Source organism: Staurois parvus, unplaced genomic scaffold (genome assembly GCF_062004578.1).
Source record: "Staurois parvus isolate SC_StPar_1 unplaced genomic scaffold, SC_StPar_1.0 ptg000244l, whole genome shotgun sequence".
Lineage (NCBI taxonomy): Eukaryota > Metazoa > Chordata > Amphibia > Anura > Ranidae > Staurois > Staurois parvus.
This window is the reverse complement of record NW_028318040.1, coordinates 7260250-7284781: the sequence shown is the minus strand read 5'-3', so window position 1 is coordinate 7284781 and position 24532 is coordinate 7260250. Positions and strand designations below refer to the sequence as shown.

General features: G+C 40.2%; 1 protein-coding gene across 1 annotated transcript in view; it reads left to right on the top strand.

Moving 5' to 3' along the window:
• Window positions 1-24532, top strand: part of BANK1 (B cell scaffold protein with ankyrin repeats 1) — a 325822-nt gene that overhangs the window by 47694 nt on the left and 253596 nt on the right. Inside the window, exon 6 of the mRNA XM_089680587.1 lies at window positions 19401-19512. Coding sequence (XP_089536713.1) covers window positions 19401-19512 — 112 coding nt within the window. The remainder of the gene's footprint in view (window positions 1-19400; window positions 19513-24532) is intronic.

Genomic DNA, 24532 nt, shown 5'->3' with positions numbered 1-24532 from the left:
GGTGTGAAAACCACAGGAGCGCGAATCACGTAAATATATATATATGTGATTTTGCGTACCCATGCCGCCCTGTAGCAGTATTTCTGCTGTAGGGTCGTCAGGAAGCAGTTACAGAAGAGGTTTGTGTTACGGCGCTGCATTACTTTAACTGACAATTGCGCGGTCATGCAACACCACACCCAAATTAAATTTACATCCTTTTTTTCCCACAAATTGAGCTTTCTTTCGGTGGTATTTGATTGCCTGTGCGTTTTTAATTTTTTGCGCTATAAAAAGAAAAGGCTTACAATTTTGAGAAAAAAAACAATATTTTGGACTTTTTGCTATAAAACATGTCTAGTAAAAAAAATTTAAAAATCTAATTTTGTCACAAATTTCATCCAAAATGCATTCTACGACATGTCTCTGCTAAAAAAAATTCCCAATACGTGTAAATTAATTGGTTTACATGAAAGTTAGAGCGTTTACAAATGGCGGTAAAGATACTGGGATTTTTAATTTTTTTTATACTAATAATGGCGGCGATCAGCGACATATGGTGGCGATCAGCGACTTATGGCGGGACATTTTGACACTGGGGGGAACTGACTTGGGGTCACTGACATATCCAGTGACACCAATACAGTGATCAGTGACATTGACACTGTACTAATGGCACTGGGGAGGAAGGGGTTAACATTTTTAGTGTTAACTGTGTGAGGGGAGTGTTTTACTAGGGGGCGGGGGTGTGTGCTGGACTGGGACAGGCTGATCGTGAGAGAAACTCTTCTCTCCCTCTTCAGCTTGTCACGAGCTGACAGGCAACTGACAGCAGGGCTGTGTATAAACAATGCAGCCCTGCTATCTGTCAGCGATCACCGCTCATCACGGGGAAACGGCCGGTAATGACCGGCCGTGACCCAGCGGCGGAGACCCGCTGTTGACACCCGCGGGACAGGTAGGGAGGGCGCGCGCCTACCTGTTTTGCAAAACGGCGTTTTAAAACGTGGTTTTGCGCAGCAGTGCCGCCTTGCAAACGTACATATGCAGTGGCTGGGGCTGAAGAAGTTAATGAAGGAATGCCTCAAGAGACCATGGGGTTCATTTACTGAGTCCTCATGCACACTTGACGTTTTTACAGCTACTGTTTTTGGCTTTTAACAGTTTTTTCAACAGCTAGTAAACCCCCGTGGAGAAAAACCCCAGGACTAGTGGGATTCTAGAGGAGCTTTTTTAGCTGTAAAAATGCTCTAATGCTGAAAATCACTGAAAAATGCAGCAAAAAGCAGTAAGCCAATGTTTTTGGACATTTTTTGCCCCCCCCCCCCCCCCCCAATTTTTTTGGGTAAAAAAAAACCACTAAAAACCTCAAATGCGGAAAAACGCAAGAAAAGGTCGCAAAACTTATCAAATCACCGCTTAAAGCTAATGCAAAAAGGCTAACAAAAGCTGAAAAAATGTTTTTAATGTGACTTTACACAGCTAACATTACCAGCGTGTGTCAAAACGTCCAGTGTGCATGAGGAGTTAAACTGCAGAGTGCAAAATCTGGTAGAGCTGTGCATGGTAGCCAATCAGCTTCTAGCTTCAGCTTGTTCAATTAAGCTTTGATGGAAAATCCTGGGCACTAATTGGTTTCTGTGCAGAGCTGAACCAGACTTTGCACTCTCCAGTTTTAGTAAATTAACCCCTATGCATACCTCCTTTATGTTCAGTCCCAGTGCACTCTGGTTCAGTCCCAATACCAACTTTTTAAAACCGTAAGGAATCATGGCTGTTCATCTTTTTTTTTTGCTATTTCAAATGAACACAAAAAAAGGCCAAAGGCCGATTTCCATAAATAATACATGCCTTTTCTTTCTTTCTTTTTTTAATTATCTCACATTTTCCATTGCAAAGGTTTTATTCAATGCATTTTTAAAGTAATAAAGGACACCAATGGCAAAAATGTGTCAAACCTAACATTTTGTAAACATATACATTTGCTAGCACCACAAACAAACATCCCATTACTTGCTGACCAGACCCACCCAGGCTTTCACTAAGCATGAAAAAGTTATTGGATGAATTCTTTTTAGCCTTGGTTTAAACAGCACTGTAGCTGATGCATCTACATTTGTTGGTGAGTTTAAAGGGGAAGTATGACTCAAGCTCTTTTATTCCTACTTCACCTGTGGATCATAGGAGGGCACTTTGTTCTGCACTCCTGTGACCGAGATTCAGCTGACAGTGGGCTAAAGCATGCTATAGGCTGAAGTTACAGAGCCAGTCCAGGCTCTGCAGGGATCCTGACAATAATGTTGGGATCCACCAAGATCCAACAAGATGCCTGACTGGCAGCTAGCTCAGCTCTTCAGCACACCCCTAAGAGCCTGAGTCAGCTGATCCCACCCCTTTACACTCCTCTCTACTGATAGTCACAGCTCTGTTCTCATAGTGGACTCAAGAGTTGAGTAATCAGAGGTTTTTGATTGCTCAGTTCTCAGTGTAGAGCTGGTGGGGGAGAGTTGCAGCTTGGATTGATGCTGCAGCCACCTAGGTTTTTTTAAACTTCGTTTTTAAATGTGCATCTACAAAAGTCACAGCCTAGCAGAACACAGTAGTACTCCCTGATTTCTCTATTGGTTTTTGATCTTGAAACCTAGCTGTAAAGTCTAAATCTAGCCACATAGCAACTATGTAGTGCAAGGTCCTTACCAAAAAATCCATGAAAACTATACAACCATGATATATCCAAGAGGTGCTGGGACTTTGAAATAGTGGGGGTACAAAAGCAATCAGAGTGCTCACTGTCTCAGGTTAGGCTGCACACAACAGACAGGGCTACTCTCCTGTGGGTACCCAGCAGGTTACCAGAAAAAACACTAGCCAATTGAAGTAGAACTAGACCAAAGGATAAAAAATTCCAAATTCATTAATTAGTTTACACTAAAAAACAGCCAGCGCATTTCAGGGGTTTAAAAAAAACATCAGTTGAATAGACTCAAAATATGGCCAGAAAAAACTCCCCCTTTATCAGGGCTTCAGTTCAATAGACTCTAAATAGGGGTTCCTTGTGTGAACCTATGTTGGGAAGCTAATTGCTGGATCTTGAGAGTTACCGGACAGCAGTGTCTGAGAGAAATCATGATAAGAACATTATGACAGGTGTAGCCATCCTAATAGTAAATCTGAATTCCAAGAAGATATAAAAGACACATTATTGCAACAAGGTATTCATCTATAAAACAAAATTACATTTATTTTTCAATTAAATTCAACTGCTGTAAATATCTGATTTTGACTTGCCATTGTCCTCTTTCATTTCCCTATAAAACAGCATGGTGGAGAATATAAAGGGGCCAATCAGGATTTTCACATGCAAATATGCTGAAAAGAAAATGTTAACAGGAAGAGAGAGCAGAGCAAGCAGAAAGAGAGATGATATGTGCTTGCAAATCTCTATTATCTGCAAAAGCATTACTCAATTCAGGAATCTAGCCAAACATGATTCATGAATTGGGTGATTGGACAAAACTGTATGCATCATCATTCCAGGAATATCACTGAAAAGACGTTCATATTATTATGATCTGTGTTTAGAGGCTGCAACGTGTTGTATTTATCATCATGTTATACGTTTGAATTGGAATATTAACTCATGCAGGATTTGTTTAAATCACTAGGGAGGTACACAGGTTAAGCAGAATGGGTGAATGGGGAGAAATAGTACTAACAGTGATATATTAACTTTTTAAAAAAACTTTATATTGTGATAGTAGGATGTAAGCAAATGCATATATTGAGCAAAATGAAGACACTTTTCAATGTGATTGCTGGATTTGTTTTTTAGACTTGAGATACTGACATGAAAAATAAAAATGCTATTGCAATTCTACCAAAAGGTCCAATGCTAAAGTAAAAGGTCACTGAGTACACTGTCAATTATGCAAGAGCTGAACTTGCTCATGGCAATATAATCAAATAATGCATATATCTTTGCAAACTGAAAAGGTGTCACAGTAATATAAGTTGGAAAGAAAATACAGCTCTTGTCTTTTCAGTTGTTTCAGAAGTCATTCAACTGACTGCACATGACATTGATTTCTTGAGCTGGAAAGGAAAATTCATTCCCCTCGTTTATTGTTTTTAATCATTACATGGCAAAACAAAGATGTGTAATCTTATGTAGTATTTTTAGTTAGTCTCCTTGCCAAATACAGATACATAACAACAATCTGAGGGCAATCTATGGAGAACACAATAAATAAAGCTTAATTGCGTAAAATTTTAAGCTTAACTTAGTCACAAATACAGAAACGCAATGGTAGGTGACATTTGGTATATTCTCTTTATAGTATAACTAAAGCCAAACTTTTTTTATTATTTTGGATACAGTGGGGAAAGTCATAATATCTGTCCTTTTTTCACCCTCTTTATTTGAACCCAGTCAGCATTGGTAGCTGAAGTGATGAAAAATCCAGCATTACAAGTTGCCCCCAGATCAGGAGTGAAGGTTAAATGGGGACACTTGCTCCCATGAAAACCATCCAACGGAGGATTTGGTCCTATTTTGGAATATTTTCCCTAACTCATAGTTGTGTCTCCTGGACAGAAAGTGAAGAGAAAGCTCCCAAGTGGAACACAGCAAAAAAAGGGCAACATTTTAAAAAATACTTAGTTTATCTGAAGCTAAAAAAATATTTTTACAAATCAAAACCCAGGAACAAAACTTGTATACTGTATATTACAGTTTACCGTTCCTTATATGTGGATAACATCTGTATACCGTATATATGAAAGAGCAGTGTTGTCACCCAAGGACAGGACATTTACTAAGACTAGAGGACACATCCCTTTCCTTACCATCATATATATTGGCAGATATCTTTTTATTCCACTAAAAGAGCTGGAAACAATACCAACTGGTAATAGTCAGCAGAGACAAAGAGCTCAGGATGTGATCTGCAGGTATTATTTTGCATTTACTGGATAGATATAACAAGCCACTTTCAGTTGTATGTTTAAAAACTCAAAAGGGAGCAAATAAGTAAAAAATTAATTGTTAATGTTTTAACATATGGTTTGCAATGAGTGGCCAGTCACAAAAGTCATTGACCTAAACAGACCTAAAATGAATGTGGAATATGGTGCCTAGCTATTTTTTTTTGTAGATGGAAAAATAATATACGAAAATTAGTTTCAGCCTTTGGTTTGTCCAGTTCCATTCTTACATACATGGAGAATGTAATGCCTATGATACAGTAAATGTTACTGTATAATGCCCACCATACGGGCTTGGGAAAATATAATGTAAACTAGGACGTATACCTCCAAGAAATTGCTGCACTTGCTCATAATTCTGGACATTTCAACCACACTGTTTGTAACATTAGTTATCCTACTGACTACTAAAGGCTGCGGGAAAGACATCACTGTGATAACTGGCTATAGGGGTATAGGTGCCACCAGGCTCAGACTGCAAAAAAAAAATAGGCCCGGGCATTTTATACTGAGCAGCTGATTTATCCAGGGAGCGAGGGGGGGAATAGGGTTCGGGAATTCACAAGGGGCGGTTGGTAACAGGATATTCACAGAGTCAGTCCTCCGCACTGTAATGTAAAGAGCCACTGTGATATAAACGGGACTGCACTGTAAAGGGGTACTGTATTGATTACAGTGCCCCTTTACAGTGCAGTTTCCTTTATATCACAGTGCCCCTTTACATTACAGTGTCCCTAGCAATCACAGCCCCCTATCCCAGTGCCTCCTATATATTCAGCAAAGAGACAGCCCAATTCACCACAGAAACATCCCCATATGGAAAACTCCTCCAACTCCTCCCCCTTCACAGTCTCGGGCAGCCCACGTGTCTGCTGACTGCTAGCTCCCGCCCCCTGCTCTGATGACCATACAGGAAGCAGCAGCTGCAAAGAAACCGAGGAACAGCGCAAGCTTGAGATGAGGGGCAGCTCAGCTGATGCATCTGATTTGCATTGTGCCCCACATCATGTACATGCGGCCCCACAGCCCCAGCCCACCAGGCAAATGCCCGGTGTGCCCTTTGACCAGTTCGGGCCTGGGTGACACCACATCTTTCAAGCATATAAACAGTAAATACAAGATAATTCTTTTAGGGCCTTGTTGGGGTTGTAAACTAATATAAATATTGAAAGCAGCTCTTGATTAGTGGAATTAATGGTTAATATCCCTTTGCTACTGATTTATGAGAAAGTTGTGTATAATCTGCTGGAAAACCTGATTTTTAGGGCTCTAACATTTGACACCCTGCACCTAGCAGGGCCATGCATTAACACATTTATTTTTTCTCAAACATGTGTAGCCCTCTTTTGGGGGGGGGGGTTATTTGAAATGACCCACCCAAACAGGATGGTGCACTAAACCTGTAGGTGAATACAACCAGAATCTTCGCTAAGTGGAAGAGTGGGTTTAAAAATAAAGGTGGGACTGCCTGCGCCCAGGATAGGGCCTCTGTGGACAAAGAGGATTCCCTCACTGGGAAATAACCAGTAATCTAATCAAAGTATTTAGGAGCAGAGGAACTACTGCAACCAGTATATAATATCAACCATACGTATATACACTATATTAGCAAAAGTATTGGGACTCCTGCCTGAACACACATGAACTTTAATGGCATCTCAGTCTTAGTCCATATACTTCAATATTGAGTTGGCCCACCCTTTGCAGCTATAACAGCTTCAACTCTTCTGGGAAGGCTGTCCACAAGGTATATGAGTGTGTCTATGGGAATGTTTGACCATTCTTCCTGAAGCTCCTTTGTGAGGTCAGGCACTGATATGGGACAAGCAGGCCCGGCTTGCAGTCTCCACTCTAATTCATCCCAAAGGTGTTCTATGGGGTTCAGATAAGGACTCTCTGCAGGCCAATCAAGTTCCTCCACCCCAAACTCGCTCATCTATGTCTTTATGGGCATTGCATTGTGCGCTGGTGCACAGTCATGTTGGAACAAACTGTTCCCACAAAGTTGGGAGTATGAAAATGTCTTGGTATGCTGATGCCTTAAGAGTTCCCTTCCCTGGAATTAAGGGGTCAAGCCCAACCCTGAAAAACAACCCCACACCATAATCCACCCTCCACCAAACTTTACACTTGGCAAAATGCAGTCAGGCAAGTACCGTTCTCCTGGCAACCACCAAACCCAGACACCTCCATCAGATTGCCAGACAGAAAAGCGTGATTAATCACTCCAGAAAGTCTCAACTGCTCTAGAGCCCAGTCCAGTGGCGGCGTTCTTTACACCACTGCATCCGACACTCTGCATTGCACTTGGTTATGTAAAGCTTGGATGCAGCTGCTCAGCCATGGAAACCCATTCCATGAAGCTCTCTATGCACTGTTGTTGTGCTAGCCTGAAGGCCACATGAAGTTTGGAGGTGTTTAGCTACTGACTCTGGTGACTTCTGTGCACACTGTGTGCTTCAGCATACGCTGATGCCCCCCTCTGTCATTTTACATGGCCTACCACTTCATGGCTGAGTTGCTGTTGTTCCCAGTTGCTTCTGCTTTGTTATAATACCACTAACAGTTGACCATGGAATATTTAGTAGCAAGGAAATTTCACGGATGGACTTATTGCACGGGTAGCAACCTATCACGGTACGATGCTTGAATTCACTGAGCTCCTGAGAGTGACCCATTCTTTCACACAGATGTTTTTAGAAGCAGTCTGCATGCCTAGGTGCTTGATTTTATACACCTGTGGCCATGGAGGTGATTGGATCACCTGAATCGAATGATTTTGAGGGTTGTCAAAATACTTTTGGCAATATAGTGTAGATGTACACCAGTATGGAAATAATACAAGCTTTATATAAGAAACAAAAATAATAGTACATGCATACAATGTACAGCTACGATCAGCAAGGGGTCCAACATGAGACCTGGTGAAATTGTGCATATATATATATATATATACAGTAGCTATTAATAGAGATACCTCTAGATGAATGTGGTAACAAAATCCAGTTGCAGGAGCCCTTGAAGATGATTTCAATGTGGTGTACGTACTGATGCTGAAGATATGAAGACCAAATCAGCAATGCTGTGGAGATCCTCCAATCATTGCCCAACTAGTTTGTATTCAGCTTCTCATCTGCAGAACCTATGAGGTGGCACCAGAACTCAGCATACCTACTCTGCGTCTTAGTTCCCAGTAGTTTCCAATCTGCCATGCGAACGGACCTCTAACTACCAGAAGTGGCCATCCGGTTATTGAGTTCTGAGCTAAAACTAGCTAGAGAATCCCAGACCAGAAGGGACAGGGTTAACTAAAATAATATAAACTTGATTGCAATAGACCACTACACACACCATATCACAGGCTTAGTTATCTGGTATAGTGCATGTGAAAAAGCAACAAGGGAACAGATATACTTCCATCACTAGACTTTAGTTATTATGTATGCCCAGACACTATGGGCAACAATAGTAAACATAGGAGCACTTGCCTAATAACCCCTGCTTGTGGACTAGATTCAGCTGAAGCTTTTCCATGGAAATCTGGTCTCTACTCCTTTTGCTTTCTATCCCCTCCCTCCTTCTGGGGTTTTCAAATCAACCTCTCAGAGACAGGAAGTGCATACCTAATTAATTTTACATATTAAGGACACAGGTATTCAGATTTGATGTTTAGTTAATAGTGCTAATCAATATCACAATAGTGCTCAAAAATTGTGAACACTATCTATGGTCATGGTAACGAGGTAGTAACAGCCAGAGTGTCACTGCATGATCTATCTGGGAATTGATTTAAGTTACAGTATATACCTTGTGGTCACCTATACCTCTACTCTAAACACAGATGTTCTTCACATGCCCCAGAACTTTGTATAAATAAATAAGTGTATGCTACGTGTTATTTATTAAAGGTACAGTATATATAGTATGTAGCATTAACAATTTCTGCAGTGCTTTACATATTATACATTCACATTGGTTCCTGCCCTCAAAGAGCTTACAATCTAAGGGCCCTAACACACATGCTTACACATACTAGAGCTACTTTAGACAGGAATCAATAATCTACCGGCATGTCTTTGGAGTGTGGGAGGAAACCCACATAAGCACAGAGAGGACATGCAAACTCCATACAGTTAGTATTTGAGCTTAGTAAGGCAGAGCTACTGTGCTACCCTTGCCACTTTGCACCACATAGAACTGAATTTTCCTTTTGGTTCATGGAGAGATCTGTGCTCTTTGTAGTCCATAAGAATGAAGTTGGCATGCTTAGAAATTCAGACTTAATGGATTAGTTAACCTTTAATTACATTTTCCCGAAAAATCTTTATGCATTACAGTGTCCTCAGGTAAAGTAACATGCAGTGCTCAGTTTAAGAACACTTAACTTTTAAGCTGCCTATACCAATGCTCATCCCTCCCTTTCCTGTAGATGGATGGGTGACCCCACAAATTCATGAACAAGCACTCGGCTTTATTCTCTACCCATGCATGTGCAGTCCACTCTTTTTCACTCTTGCAGCACACTGAGCTGTGAGAAAGAACAGATTGCACATGCATGGGGAGGTACAGAGTGCTTTATCATAATTTTCTAGGGTTTGGTACACCTTGCCATCTGCAGGAGAGAGAGGGGAAGAGTATTGGAAAACAATTTCATTTAGATTCATTACATAGCAAGACATTCTTTACAAAATGTGCATATAAATAAGCTTTCTACACATTCACAGAGCATGATATTTATTGTATTCATTTGCTCTGGAATTTTACAGGGGTATGAAAGTCTCTAATTAAGATTTGTCTAGTACTTGTATGCATATTAACATATAAAAAGAAACTTCTTTGCCTCACCCTGTTTTCTTTTTTTGCAATACAATTAAATACTATTTTTTTTCTGCAAATGTAGGTATATAATTCTGCCATGTCCTTGGAATGAGCTGTGAAACCCACTTAATATCTAACATGCAACAGGTTTTTTAAAAAAAGAATGAAATCTGTTACCACAAAAAAATACATCTAAAATATGCAATCACTAAAAATGCAATATAATCAAGTAGTAAAAATGATATACTTTGACTTCAGCAAGTTTCAGTAGAAGTCTGCAAAATAGTTTAAACTTGCAAAAATATAATAGTAGAAAATGTACATTGCATAAAAATGTACTGAATAATGTATGGCACCTATATCAAATAGCTACCATGAACTACCAACAAAAACACCAAAAGACATTTCAGAAAGAGGCACAAAGGTTAACATGTCTTTTTGCATGCATACATAGATGTTTGTAATCACTTATATCAAGAAACTTGTGGCTTTGTGTGGAAAACAGTTACTAGCAAGGATTTGCTTAAAATAAATTACAACAAAGTACATTTAATGCAGAGTCTTGATAGTGTCCCAAACAAATGCCAGTCATGGAGGTAAAAGAGTCACAGATGACACAGGATACAGCTTTTCCCCTGCCAAAAAAGCCAGTCAGGTACTGTAGATACCAGAGGCGGACTGACAACTCATGGGGCCCCCCGGGCAATACGGGATCATGGGGCCCCTGTGTCCTTTCCCAAACTCAAGCCTATGAAAAAGGTACCAGGGGCATCTCATGGGGCCCCCTACCGACCCCGGGCCCTTGGGCAGTGCCCAAGTTTCCAAATGGTAAGTCCGCCCCTGGTAGATACTGTATAATGCATCAGCATCATATGTTCTGAAGCTTATGAAAAATGTCCCAAAATCAAGACATTACAATTATCCTTAATGGTCAGCAAAGTAAACATTTGCAGATCATGCTCTTTGGAAATGTATCTTGTAATATAATGAATAGGGATTGGATCAAACTTTGATTGTTCAGGGGTTTGTCCAAACACTGGCCTGTTTGGCAGGAGCTAAATATCATATATGGTTGCAGGTTTCTCTACCAATACTATATATGACAGCTTCTTTTGTCTGCTGTGAAGGTTGTCTGACATCCCCAAACCACCCTTCCAGTGGTGGATTAAACTTAGCCCTGGAATCATCTCCAGCACCCATCTACTTGTCTAGACCATCTGGGCGGCGGGAAATTTGAAAATTTAAAAAAAATGTCATTTTTTTCGAAACAAATTTTACATAGTAAAACATTGCTGTTTCAAACCATTTCACATACATTTTGTCCCTAGTGCTTTGTCCGATGCCCTGTCTGCATTTTGACTGTTCTTTCTGCCTGGAAACTTAGAAAAGTCCATGGCGTCCAAAAAGTCTCCCTTTAGGTCAAAAGCAGGTTTAGATCAGCTAGAAAACAGCGATAGTAAATCAGAACCACTTGCAGAATTGAGTGATAATGATTCGTGGAGAAATTCGTCATCAGACACTGAAAACGATTTTGCGACTTTGCTCAGTGATGTGCGAACTTGGCGCTATATTTCAAATTTCAGTGTTTTTGGTTTGATTATATTATTGAATTAAATGTATTATTATTATATTATTATTTTTTATGATTATTTATTAAATTATAATTTCTGATTTTGTGTTTCAAATTTTATCATACCCGGGATGTTTAATAGACTCTTCTTCGGACAGATTTCAGTGAGTTATTCCTAAATATTACAGCCTACAATAAAAAAACTACATATTTCCATGCAAAATAATGGTACCGCTTTCAGCACCAAAAATCTGAAATAATCATACCACCAGGGAGGTTAAACAGGAACTGGACCCTATACTGAACAAGTTTGAGACCCAAGCAGGGGCAGGACAGATAGGAGAGGGGGAGAATTACTTTTCTGGGAGCAAGGGTTATTGTATTTCCTTACAGATTCTACCCACCCAGATCAGCCCTAGACTGGGACCAAACAGTTGATCGTTTCCCATCTATTTAGGCTCCCACTCCTATTGCCCGTGACATCCCAAGACACCTGGGGAAAAGGAAAACTGAAACAAAAGACCAATTTAGGCCTTTTACTTGCAGGGTATCTCCCAGTTTGTTGCCCACTTTTGTCAGACCTGAAATGTTTGTCAGAGAAAAGGAGCGGCCTTGGGATCATCCCAGGGCCCCTTTCTGCTCTATGTCCATCATTGAAGAACCCACCCAAGAACCCATTGGCTGTGGACATTATCAGCCCCTTGGCTCAGCCCAGTACGTCAGGAAAACAATACTTCCTGGCTATAGTTGACTATGTGACCCGGCTAAGCTCCAAGCAGAAGAGTGAGATGTGGATCATGATAGGGAAATAGGTGCACTGATCTGGCCCTCCACCATGTAGAGACCCACAGACAAAAATCCATTCAACAGGCACCTTACCAGCGCCAGAGTCAGTGAAAGAGTCCATAGGATCAGAACTAGTGGGTATCATCCGGCCATAATAATTTTGCTTGGGTTTCTAGACTATAAAATGTATGAATAATATTGATAATTTCAGGATGGTAGTTTACTGCAAGGTAAGGTGCTAAATCCTGGATTAATTAATGTTATACTGTATTGCAGTATTAAAAAGTGCACCATTTAGAAACTGTATTTTCTAAATGTTCTCTGATCAGTTCAGTTGCTCTCTTAAATGAGTCTGCACTTCAATTATTTCTGGAAATGTGTCTTCTTTTCACCACTTTAGTATGTGTAATCAGATATTATATATAGCATATAGTGTTAAGCTGATTAGTGAGAACAGTGAAAGTCTTAATATTAGGTTGGTCATACAGGCTTAGCTTATTTTCAGCTTCAGTGATTTTTGTTAAATTCATTAACTACAACACAGCTGCAATACTTAAACAGTGCAAGGGTATGAAATAAACAACATAACAGAAAATGCGTCATTGTAGGCAAACTTTAACATAAGATGATAAAGCATAAAAGTGCAGCGCTAATTAAACAATAGTTACACAATAATAGATCACATATGATTGTGGATCAGTAAAATGACTGCGTAAGTTCATCAGATGTGCTGAATACGCATACAGTCTCCAACAAGTGAGGAGCCAGAAATAGTGAATATCAGAAAATAGCCAAGTAATGCACTAACCAGATAGCGCATGTTAAAGCGCATGGGACATTTAAGACCTGTCCCTGGTACTCAGCCACTGTATCACTGGAACAAGGCGGTGTCATCTATAGGGTGACCACTAGATGTCATCTGTCCGGGTGGAAGCTGTATCCAGCCACTGTATTAATGGATCAGGAGGATGTCATCTATAGGGTGACCACTAGATGTCATCGGTTCCAGGGGGAGCTGTATCACGGATCCAGGGATGTCACTTGCAGATGTGTTCTTGCTAGGCACAGCACCAGGACCTTCTGGATTCAGGCTCCCCAGAAATAAAGAGCCCGTGGAAAAAGGCCTCAAATAGTGTGATATCGTTTATTAGGTCAATAAGCAATCAAAAAAGGACTTACTAACAAAGGTTCAGCTGCTCATAAACGGCCAGACCCGGAGGTACATGTACATAGGATAACATAGCTTGGCACTTCCCTAACGTGTATCGTGTAAGTACACATCATCAGAGGGGACTGTGCCAGTGGTAAGTGAGGTGTTTTAAACCTAAAAAAGCGCCAAAAATCACTGCAATGCGGCGGCACCGTTATTGCCGGTTCGCGCATGCGCAGTAGCGATTGGCCGTTCGCGCATGCGCAGTAGCGTCCGCGGTGGCCGTTTTAAAGAAGCCCAACAAACATTGTTCCATGTAATGTGAATACATGGACATGCAAGTGTTGGCTCTGCAGCAATCTTAATGGGAATAAGATTCTGCAATCTTAAAAACACACGGGGCAGGCAATACAGCATTAATAATGCATGGACCATACTGTATGCCCCATTGTAGTAAAAACGGCCTAGGTAAAGGACAAAAATATAAATGAGTGGGATCTTATCTAAAAAGCGATTCTGGCACTCTATTAAAATGCAGATACAAACACAAATACATCAAATATGACAAACGCATAGATAAAAATAATCTGGTTAAAACAGTAATAACCGTAAAATATTAAATTTATGCACTGAGATTAAGGTGCATCGAATTTGTTAAAGTGATCAAGAGATTAAAGTGCATCGACTTATTAGAGCGATCTAAACACTCAAATAGGAATACAGATAAAAGCAAGATAACATCAAACACGTCAAACTTATAGATAAAAACAATCTGATTAAAAAGTAAGATCATAAGAAATAATTAAACCAATGTACTTAGAATCATAAAAGATCGATCAGCTGGTATCAATAAAACAATTAATATCTAATTCTACGTTAAGTCCCTGTGGAGCTTGGGACTGTAGAAGATATATCCATTTGGTCTCGAGCATAGAGACCGCTCGTTTTTTGTGGGTACCTCTCCAATTACTTTTGATGATATCGATACCCACAAAATGCAGGGAGTGTGGATTCTTGTTGTGTCGCTGGCGGTAATGCATGGACGGGGAGTGCTCCTTGTAGCCTTTCTTAATATTAACCAGATGCTCCCTCAGCCTATCTCGCAGTCTCCTTGTCGTTCTACCGACATATTGCTTCCCGCAACTACATTCCAAAAGATAGACAACATAGGAGCTGTAGCACGTAATAGTAGACTGAATGTCAAATGATCTACCGGTTGCGTTGGAACAGAAACTTTTTATCGGGTTCTTGTGAATGCCATTACAAATGCATATCATACATTTGTTACAAGGAAAAAACCCTTTTCTATTTAGAAAGTCAAACGTCAATTGCTTAGGAGGGTTGACAATGTTGGGGGCTAGTCTGTTTCTTAATGCAGGTGCTTTTCTATAGATGATTTCTGGGTATTCCGGTAAGGCTTTACACATCACCGGATCACTCCTAAGAATGTTCCAGTTCTTTTTAATAATATTGGCCACTTCTTTATATTGCATCGAGAATGCCGTTGTAAATGGACAGAAAATCTCTTTCTTGGTCTTATGCTGTGTAATTAACAGGTTGGTCCTGTCCAAACTAGCCACTCGGTCAATCTCCATATCCAGTAGTTGGCTGTCATAGCCCTTTTCTATGAACCTAGTTCTAAGAATATTGGATTGTGCAATGTAGTCTTGCATATTGCCACAATTCCGCCTTATCCGAAGGAATTGTCCCCTTGGGATGTTATCCAGCCATCTAGGCAAGTGGCAACTGTCTTTTGGGATGTACCCATTTCTGTCTGTGCTTTTAAAAAAGGTTTTGGTGGTAATTTTAGTACCATCATTAATGAGGGTGAGATCCAGAAAATCAATGCTACTGTAACTATAATTAAAAGTGAGCTTAATATTTAAGTTGTTATAGTTTAAAGTGGTGAAAAAATTAAGTAGTGAGGAGTCATCACCATCCCATAGCAACACTATATCGTCTATGTAGCGTCGATAAAACCGCAAATGTGGCCACTCCATGGAATATATCACCTCCTCCTCCCATCTTGCCATAAAGATGTTAGCTAGGCTTGGAGCGAATTTAGCGCCCATTGCTACGCCTGTGGTCTGCAGGTAATACTTATTGTCGAACCAAAAATAATTGTGCTTCATTGCGAAGCTTAATAGTTCCAATAAATATTGCTTCTGAATGCGTGGTATGTCTGTGGCCTCATTCAGATAATATTCTGCCGCCTCTAAACCATCTGCATGCTTAATATTACTGTAGAGTGAAGCGACGTCCGCCGTTACCAAAAAAGTAGGCTTCTCTATTTTTATGTCCATGATTTCTACCAGGATTTGTTTTGAATCCCTCAGGAAAGATGGCGTGTTGCGGACTATTGGCTGTAGGAAAAAATCAATATATTCGCCTACCCGGGAGCACAAAGACCCTATGCCACTCACAATAGGGCGACCTGGAGGGTTGATCGGGTCCTTGTGGATCTTAGGCAGGCAATACAGGACCGGAAGTCTGGGTACCGTAGGGCACAAAAAATCACGCTCTTTTTTATTGAGGATTCCCGAGTCAGATCCCTTTTTTATCAGAACTTTTAAAGCTTTTTTATACAACAACAGAGGATTCCTTGGAAGTTCTAAATAGGTATCTCTATCCTGGAGGATATTCTGAACTTGTATTAAATAGTCTGATTTATTCATGACCACAACTCCTCCCCCTTTGTCCGCTGGTCTAATTACCAACTCCTTTTCCTTTAGTAATTCATTAGTCATCATGTTAATCTTATCTTGGCTAAATGACTTGTTATATCGTTTTTTTACCCATATATTATCAAAATCTTTAAGGACCATATTTTTAAATACATTGATGTATGAATGTGCCTGAGGATTAAACAAAGACGCATTCTTGAGATTGGTGTTCTTGAAATTAGGGTAACATAAGATGATGTGTGGTTTACATGGATATGCTTGTGTTTCTATAAGATGCACATAGCATGCATGAAGGTAAAAAACCTTCAGCCGTTAGAATGACTTTAAATGGGTATCTAGCCAGCCTCCAACTTTATAAACATAGATACTGAAAATAGACAGAATTTTTGCTTTTAAAAAAAATACCTAGCAATCTAGGGATTCAACCTGTAAGTACTCACTACTGTGTTCTTGCTGGCTAGGCTACTTCTTTCTGGGGAAAACCAAGTTCTTCTTCTTCATCATCGTCATCCTCTTCTTCTTCTTCTTCATCCTCATCCTCTTCTTCTTCTTCTTCTTCCTCATCCTCTTCTTCTTCTTCTTCTTCTTCATCCTCATCCTCTTCTTCTTCTTCTTCTTCATCCTCATCCTCTTCTTCATCCTCATCCTCTTCTTCTTCTTCCTCATCCTCTTCTTCTTCTTCATCATCATCATCCTCATCCTCTTCTTCTTCTTCATCCTCATCCTCTTCTTCTTCATCCTCATCCTCTTCTTCTTCATCATCCTCATCCTCGTCCTCTTCTTCTTCATCCTCGTCCTCTTCTTCATCATCCTCATCCTCTTCTTCTTCTTCTTCATCCTCATCCTCTTCTTCTTCTTCCTCATCCTCTTCTTCTTCTTTTCTTCTTCTTCATCCTCATCCTCTTCATCATCCTCATCCTCTTCTTCTTCATCATCATCATCCTCTTCTTCATCCTCATCCTCTTCTTCTTATTCTTCTTCTTCTTCTTCCTCATCCTCCTCTTCTTCTTCTTCTTTATCCTCATCCTCTTCTTCTTCTTCTTCTTCATCCTCATCCTCTTCTTCTTCATCCTCATCCTCTTCTTCTTCTTCTTCGTCTTCTTCATCCTCATCCTCTTCTTCATCCCCATCCTCTTCTTCTTCATCCTCATCCTCTTCTTCTTCTTCTTCATCCTTATCCTCTTCTTCTTCTTCTTCTTCTTCCTCATCCTATTCTTCTTTTTCTTCTTCTTCATCCTCATCCTCTTCTTCTTCTTCTTCATCCTCTTCTTCTTATTATTCATCCTCATCCTCTTCTTCTTCTTCTTCATCCTCATCCTCTTATTCTTCTTCTTCTTCTTCCTCATCCTCATCCTCATCCTCTTCTTCCTCATCCTCTTCTTCTTCATCCTCATCCTCATCTTCTTCCTCATCCTCTTCTTCTTCTTCTTCATCCTCTTCTTCTTCCTCTTCTTCTTTATCCTTTTCTTCATCCTCTTCCTCTTCTTCTTTTTCTTCTTTTTGTCTTCCTCTTGCAGGTCACTGCTCATGCGCAGATTTTTTATCGGTAAAAAATCGGCCGATTAGCCCATTATTGCCACGAAAATCGGCCGATCTTTTCCAACTTTACCGGAAAAAAAAAAGGCCAAAATCCCGAAAAACGGCCGAACAAATAGCCCACTAACGATCCGAAAATCGGTTGATTTTATTTTCGGCCAAAAAATCGGCCGATTTTCGACCCATCTATGGCCTGCATTAGGAACAAAGATACATCTTAGACAAAATCCTGATTAAGAAGAATTCAACTACAGGTGAGTCTAATTATTCATTAAACAAGTGTCCAGCAGACAGTTGATTATAAAAGGGCATTACTTAACAAAGAAAACCCTTTCCCATTTCATGCTGTCAGTAATAGCACCACATGAAAGAGAACTTTCACAAGGCCTGAGAAAGAAAATCATTTCTTTACACAAGAAAGGTGAAAGCTACAAGAAGATCAGCAAAGCTTTACTTATCAGTAAGAGTATTGTAGCAAAACTTATACAAAATTTAACAAAGATGGAACTGTCACCATTTCACAGAGATGTCCAGGCCGTTCATGGAACTTAACACCTTGACAGGAGCATCTTCTGATGAGAAGGGTTGAAGAAAATTGCCATGCAAGTTCACTGCAGTTAGCTAAAGCAGTAGAAAACCAAACTGGGGTGATTGTTTCCCATGACACAATATAGCGTCCACTTCAGAGGAATGGCATTCATGGGTGTTGTCAACAAAGGAAGCTTCTCTTAAAGCCCAGGCACAAAAAAGCCCACCTAGAATTTGCCAGGGCCCGTGCTGAAAAAGAAGAAGACAACTGGGACTCCGCACTGTGGAGTGATGAGACCAAGATAAATGTTTTTGGAATTGAGGGCTTCGCAAAGGTGAGGAGTACAAAGAAAAATGCATGGTGCCTACAGTGAAACATGGAGGTGGCAGTGTCCTTCTGTGGGGCTGCTTGTGTTGGGGAGTTGCATTTCATTGCTGGTATCATGAATTCACAGATGTACTGCTCTATATTAAAAAGAGAAGATGCTACCATTACTTGGTCGTCGTGCACTTTTCGAACATGACAATGATCCAAAACACACATCTAAAGCCACTGTTGCATTTCTGAAGAACAGGGTGAAAGTGATTCAGTGGCCAAGTTTGTCTCCTAATTTGAACCCAATCAAACACCTATGGGAAATTCTGAAGAGACAAGTCAAGCATCACATTCTCTATCCAGCATCCAGGCTGTAAAATAGGTCATTCTTGAAGAACGGAAAAAGATAGATGTTGCAATATGTTGTTAACTCATTCATTCAATCATGGAGGACATACAAAATGCTAGATGTACTTGTTTTTGTTGTGGGGTGTATTCATTTTTGCATCAACTAATTTGAGTAAAACTTACAATTTTGTAATCTAAGTTATATTACTAACCTTACCTTCATGTAATGAGCTAAACAAATGATGTATAAAACCCAGTTTTGTCAAAATTTTGGAAATTGCTCTTGAGTTCATTGAAATATTGATTAAATATTGTACTTTTCAAAAGGGGTGTACTCATTTATGCTGAACATTGTATTTGATCTCTGCATCCTCCTTTCTTTTCTGATTGGATGTCCTACTGGGACCTTTCAGTTTTATTATTGTCTCTCTTACATACTTTTGTTTAAGTGGGTACTGCGCACACTCTTGGCACACTATGACTGTATGTAAACTGATAGACCTTTTATCTACTCATACAATACCTAGTCTAAATATATCTCTTTATCATAAAACTATGTTTGTGTACAATATGCCCTAGCACTAACTGTATTTTCTTTTCTTTGACCTTTTTTTTGTTTTGTTTTTTGTTTGTTTAAAACATAATATTACAAATTTGCTGATGAAAAAAAATGATGGTGTTCATCCTGAATTTACATTTTAGGCATTTGATGTTTACACATTGGAGGACCTTGATAAGGTGCTGGCAAAATCACTGCAGAACAAGATTTCATCGCACGAATTTAACCTGCATGAAATTAACCAGCAAGCATTAAGTAAGTCCTTTGTCCTGGTGCTCATGTACTGCATTGATAATGTTCTTGCTAAATGTATATCCCCAATATTTGGAAAACATAATATAAGTTTCTGAGATGTTTACAAGCACTGATCAGTTGTTTCAGTGCTTGGTGGTATCTTGGCACTGGTAGCTTTCTATTTTAGTTTACTCTGCTTCGGGTACAATAAAAGGTAAGTATAATTGCTATGTTACTGTGTTTGGAATTAGTCTAGAGGTTATACAATATGAAAAAGTGCAGCGCTAATAAACAAATTAAATGTGCTATATCAGAGACTGGCCACACCCTCAAATAGACAGTATGAAGTCCATAGGAACAATGTCCGGTAAATGACAAATGGATGAAATGGTGACTTTGTTACTCCCAGTGAGGCACTCGTCAAAACCGTGTAGGAAATATAAGAAATGTGCACTCACCAGATGCGCATTAGGTAAGCGCAATATTAATAGCCAGAGGTCCCCTCGATGGATGCCAGCACATGGAGCAGCATAACCTCTGGGAAAAGCATTTAACCCCCCAGGACCATATGGTGACCATCCTGAGGCCCAGAGGAGAGTGACTCATATAAGCTGACCCCCATCGCAGCTTCCACCAGTAGAGAAGATCTCTCAAGGCACCAGTATTGTGGGACAGCCTGTCCAGTGTGAACTGCACCTTCCACAGGATAAGAGGGGACCTCTGGCTATTAATAATGTTTTATTAAACATTTGTTGCCTTTTTTCCACACTTTCATAGCGCAGGTGACAGGTTCTCTTTATAGAGACATCAGGGGTCGATTGTACCCCTAATGTCACCTCTCCACTGTGCTGAAGCTGATTGAGCACAGACCATGCTTGATCAACTTTCTCCCTGGCCAGAATAGACAGCTTTTCATAGCTCTGAATCTGGAGTGCTTAGAGCTGGGTTCAAACTACCTTGAGGAGATCAGCAAATGGGTGTTGTATATAAAACATAAATGCTAACAGTAGACTGCATATATTTACCTTTCTGGTAACCTGTTTTTTTTTAATTCACATACTTCAATGGTTTGTAAATACCTGCCTCCCCCACCTCTTGCTGTTTCTACTTCCAGCTCATACAGTCATGGCCGAAATTGTTGGCACCCTTGATATTTCTCCAGGAAATCATGTATTTCTCACGAAACGTATTGCATTAACACATGTTTTGCTATACACATGTTTATTCCCTTTGTGTGTATTGGGACAAAACAAAAAAAGGGAGGAAAGAAAGCAAATTCGACATAATGTCACACAAACCTCCAAAAATGGGCTGGACAAAAGTATTGGCACCCTTTCACAACTGCGGATAAATAAGAATGTTACAAGCATGTGATGCTCCTGTAAACTCACCTGGGGCAAGTAACAGGTGTGGGCAATATAGAAATCACACCTGAAAGCAGATAAAAAGGAGAGACGTTCACTTAACCTTTGCATTGTGTGTCTGTCTGTGCCACACTAAGCATGGACAACAGAAAGAGGAGACGAGAACTGTCTGAGGACCTGAGAACCAAAATTGTGGCAAAATATCAACAATCTCAAGGTTACAAGTCCATCTCCAGAGAACTAGATTTGCCTTTGTCCACAGTGCGCAACATTATCAAGAAGTTTGCAACCCATGGCACTGTAGCTAATCTCCCTGGTCGTGGACGGATGAGGAAAATTGATGAAAGATTGCAACGCAGAATAGTCCGGATGGTGGATAAGCAGCCCCAAACATGTTCCAAAGACATTCAAGCTGTCCTGCAGGCTCAGGGAGCATCAGTGTCAGCGCGAACTATCCGTCGACATTTAAATGAAATGAAACGCTATGGCAGGAGACCCAGGAGGACCCCACTGCTGACACAGAGACATAAAAAAGCAAGACTACAGTTTGCCAAAATGTACTTGAGTAAGCCAAAAGCCTTCTGGGAAAACGTCTTGTGGACAGATGAGACCAAGATAGAGCTTTTCGGTAAAGCACATCATTCTACTGTTTACCGAAAACGGAATGAGGCCTACAAAGAACAAAACACAGTACCTACGGTAAAATATGGTGGAGGTTCAATGATGTTTTGGGGTTGTTTTGCTGCCTCTGGCACTGGGTGCCTTGACTGTGTGCAAGGCATCATGAAATCTGAGGATTACCAAAGGATTTTGGGTCGCACTGTAGGGCCCAGTGTCAGAAAGCTGGGTTTGCGTCCAAGATCCTGGGTCTTCCAGCAGGACAATGACCCCAAACATACGTCAAAAAGCACTCAGAAATGGATGGCAAAGAAGCGCTGGAGAGTTCTGAAGTGGCCAGCAATGAGCCCAGATCTAAATCCCATTGAACACCTGTGGAGAGATCTTAAAATTGCTGTTGGGAAAAGGTGTCCTTCCAATAAGAGAGACCTGGAGCTGTTTGCAAAGGAAGAGTGGTCCAAAATTCCGGGTGAGAGGTGTCAGAAGCTTATTGATGGTTATAGGAAGCGACTGATTTCAGTTATGTTTTCCAAAGGGTGTGCAACCAAATATTAAGTTAAGGGTGCCAATACTTTTGTCCAGCCCATTTTTGGGGTTTTGTGTGACATTATGTCATATTTGCTTTTCTGCCTCTGTTTTATATTTGTTCCAATACATACAAAGGGAATAAACATGTGTATAGCAAAACATGTGTTAATGCAATACCTTTTTTGTGTGAAATACTTGATTTTCAGGAAAAATATCAAGGGTGCCAACAATTTCGGCCATGACTGTATGTCACTACAGGACATTTAAGCTGGTGGGAGAAACAACAGTGAGTGGCAGGGGAAACAGTTATTCAACCCATCTGACCAGACTAATATTTGGATGAGCCATGAAGTGATGTATTTCAAGAAAAGTCCTCAAGAAAGCTAAATTTAGCAAGTACTGTATGTTATACATATATTGCCCATGTACTGACAGGGTCACTTTGAAGGTCTTTTTGGGCATCATGTGCGTCCCTGTGGCTTTAACCACTTGCCCTTCTGAGGATTTACCCCCCTTCCTGAGCAGGCCATTTTTTGCGATATGGCATTGCGTTACTTTAACTGACAATTGCGCAGTCATGCAATGCTGCACCCAAATTAAATTTACGTCCTTTTTCCCACAAATTGAGCTTTCTTTTGGTGGTATTTGATTGCCTGTGTGGTTTTTCTTTTTTGCACTATAAAAAAAAAGACCGACAATTTTGAGAAAAAAACAATTAAATAAAACAATAAAAAAAGTCCAGTAAAAATTTTTAAAAAATCAAATTTCTGCATAAATGTAGGTCAAAATGTATTCTGCAACATGTCTTTGCTAAAACAAAATCCCAATACATGTAAATTAATTGGTTTACATGAAAGTTATAGCATTTACAAATGGCGGTATAGATACTGGGATTTTTTTTTTCTACTAGTAATGGCGGCGATCAACGACTTTTACCAGGACTGCAGCGGACATTCTGACAATGAAGGAGGGAACTAACTTGGTGTCACTGACATCCCCAGCTAAAAAAAAGCACTGACTCTGTACTAACGGTACTGGGCAGCAAGGGGTTAATATGAGGGGCAATCAAAGAGTTAACTATATGTATGGGAGTGTTTTACTAGGGTGCGGGGGGGGGGGTGCTTCACTGTAAGCACACTGATCTGGATGGCTGTGCTGTGCACAGCCATCCAGAGCAGTGTGCTCAAACTGATAGGGAGGAAGACTGTTTGTAAAGAAAACAGTCTTCCTCCCTATCGGAGATGCTTGGTAATCACCGGGCGCCGTTGGGTAATTACCGGCCGGGGCCCGGTGATTGACAGCTGCGGCCACGAATGGTGGCACGGGTAGGGCGTGTGCCCTACCCAGAATGCAAAATCAGGTATATATATATGTGATTTTGCGCATCCATGCTGCCCTGTAGCAGTATTTCTGCTATAGGGCAGTCAGGAAGCGGTTAAAGAAGGGTGGGCTCCCTCCTGGCACACCTGCCCTTAATCTATCCACTGCTATATGTTCTCCTGCTTAGGAAATTTTGAAAATTATAGCGTTAGGACTGCAGTATACAGAGGAACCTTGTTGTGGCCGTTGCGGCTTACACATATTTGCAAATGTTTGCAAACAAAACCCTTAATACAAATGAATAGACAGCGGCCATTGTGGGTTTTTTGGCTGGCTGGTATGTGTGCTGGGAAATCTTTTGTTTGTGATCTGCGTTGCCCTTCCATGTGCACCTTACTGCAAAGACTAGTTATAGGTTGAGGAGGTTGCCACTTTTTTGTTCACTTTGAAGGTACAGCAACACCAGAATCCCAGACTTGATTGAGGCAGGTAAAGATTCCCACGTATTGGTTTCTCTATTTCTGGTCAGATGTTTAAATGTGATCAAAAGTACATTATTTCACCATACTGCAATATCATGATAGAATGGACTTACCCTTTAATACAAGTTTCTAATATTTTGTAAACAAATACACTAGCCTTTTTTTCGTTCTAGTTAAAATTAAGGCAATTAGAGAATACCTATTGCCCTAGAAAACCTCTGTGTTTTTTGTACAGTGATCACACGTGTCATGTTACTGCAACTTCTGTTTCATTTGTTTAATCTTTCTAACCTTCCACCACAACACAAGAGCAAAGAGAAGAAAAATTATGTTCGGATGATTACAAAGATACACAAAAAAAAGAATTTTTGCAGCCCACTCATGCGTGTCTTAAAACAGCTAAAAACCACAAGAAAGTTAAAGAACTCTAAATGAGGTCAAATTGCTATTTGATGATAAACTCTAAGTAATGGCTCAGTGGAAGACTGTAAAATTGTAGCTTGGGGCACAGAGTGTTTCTATCAAAATGTGTTGTGTAATGAATTGGCTGGGAACTAAATGGTTGGGAAAGCTTTGCTTTGAATAGTGTGCTGAAAATAGTAACTCAACATATGGTTCACTTTCCTGTGCTTTCACAAAATATATAGGTTTTCAGGGTCAGCAGTAGTAATTAAGTGTAATCATAGTGTTAGAATCTGACGAACAAATGTAAATACTGTCCATTCATGA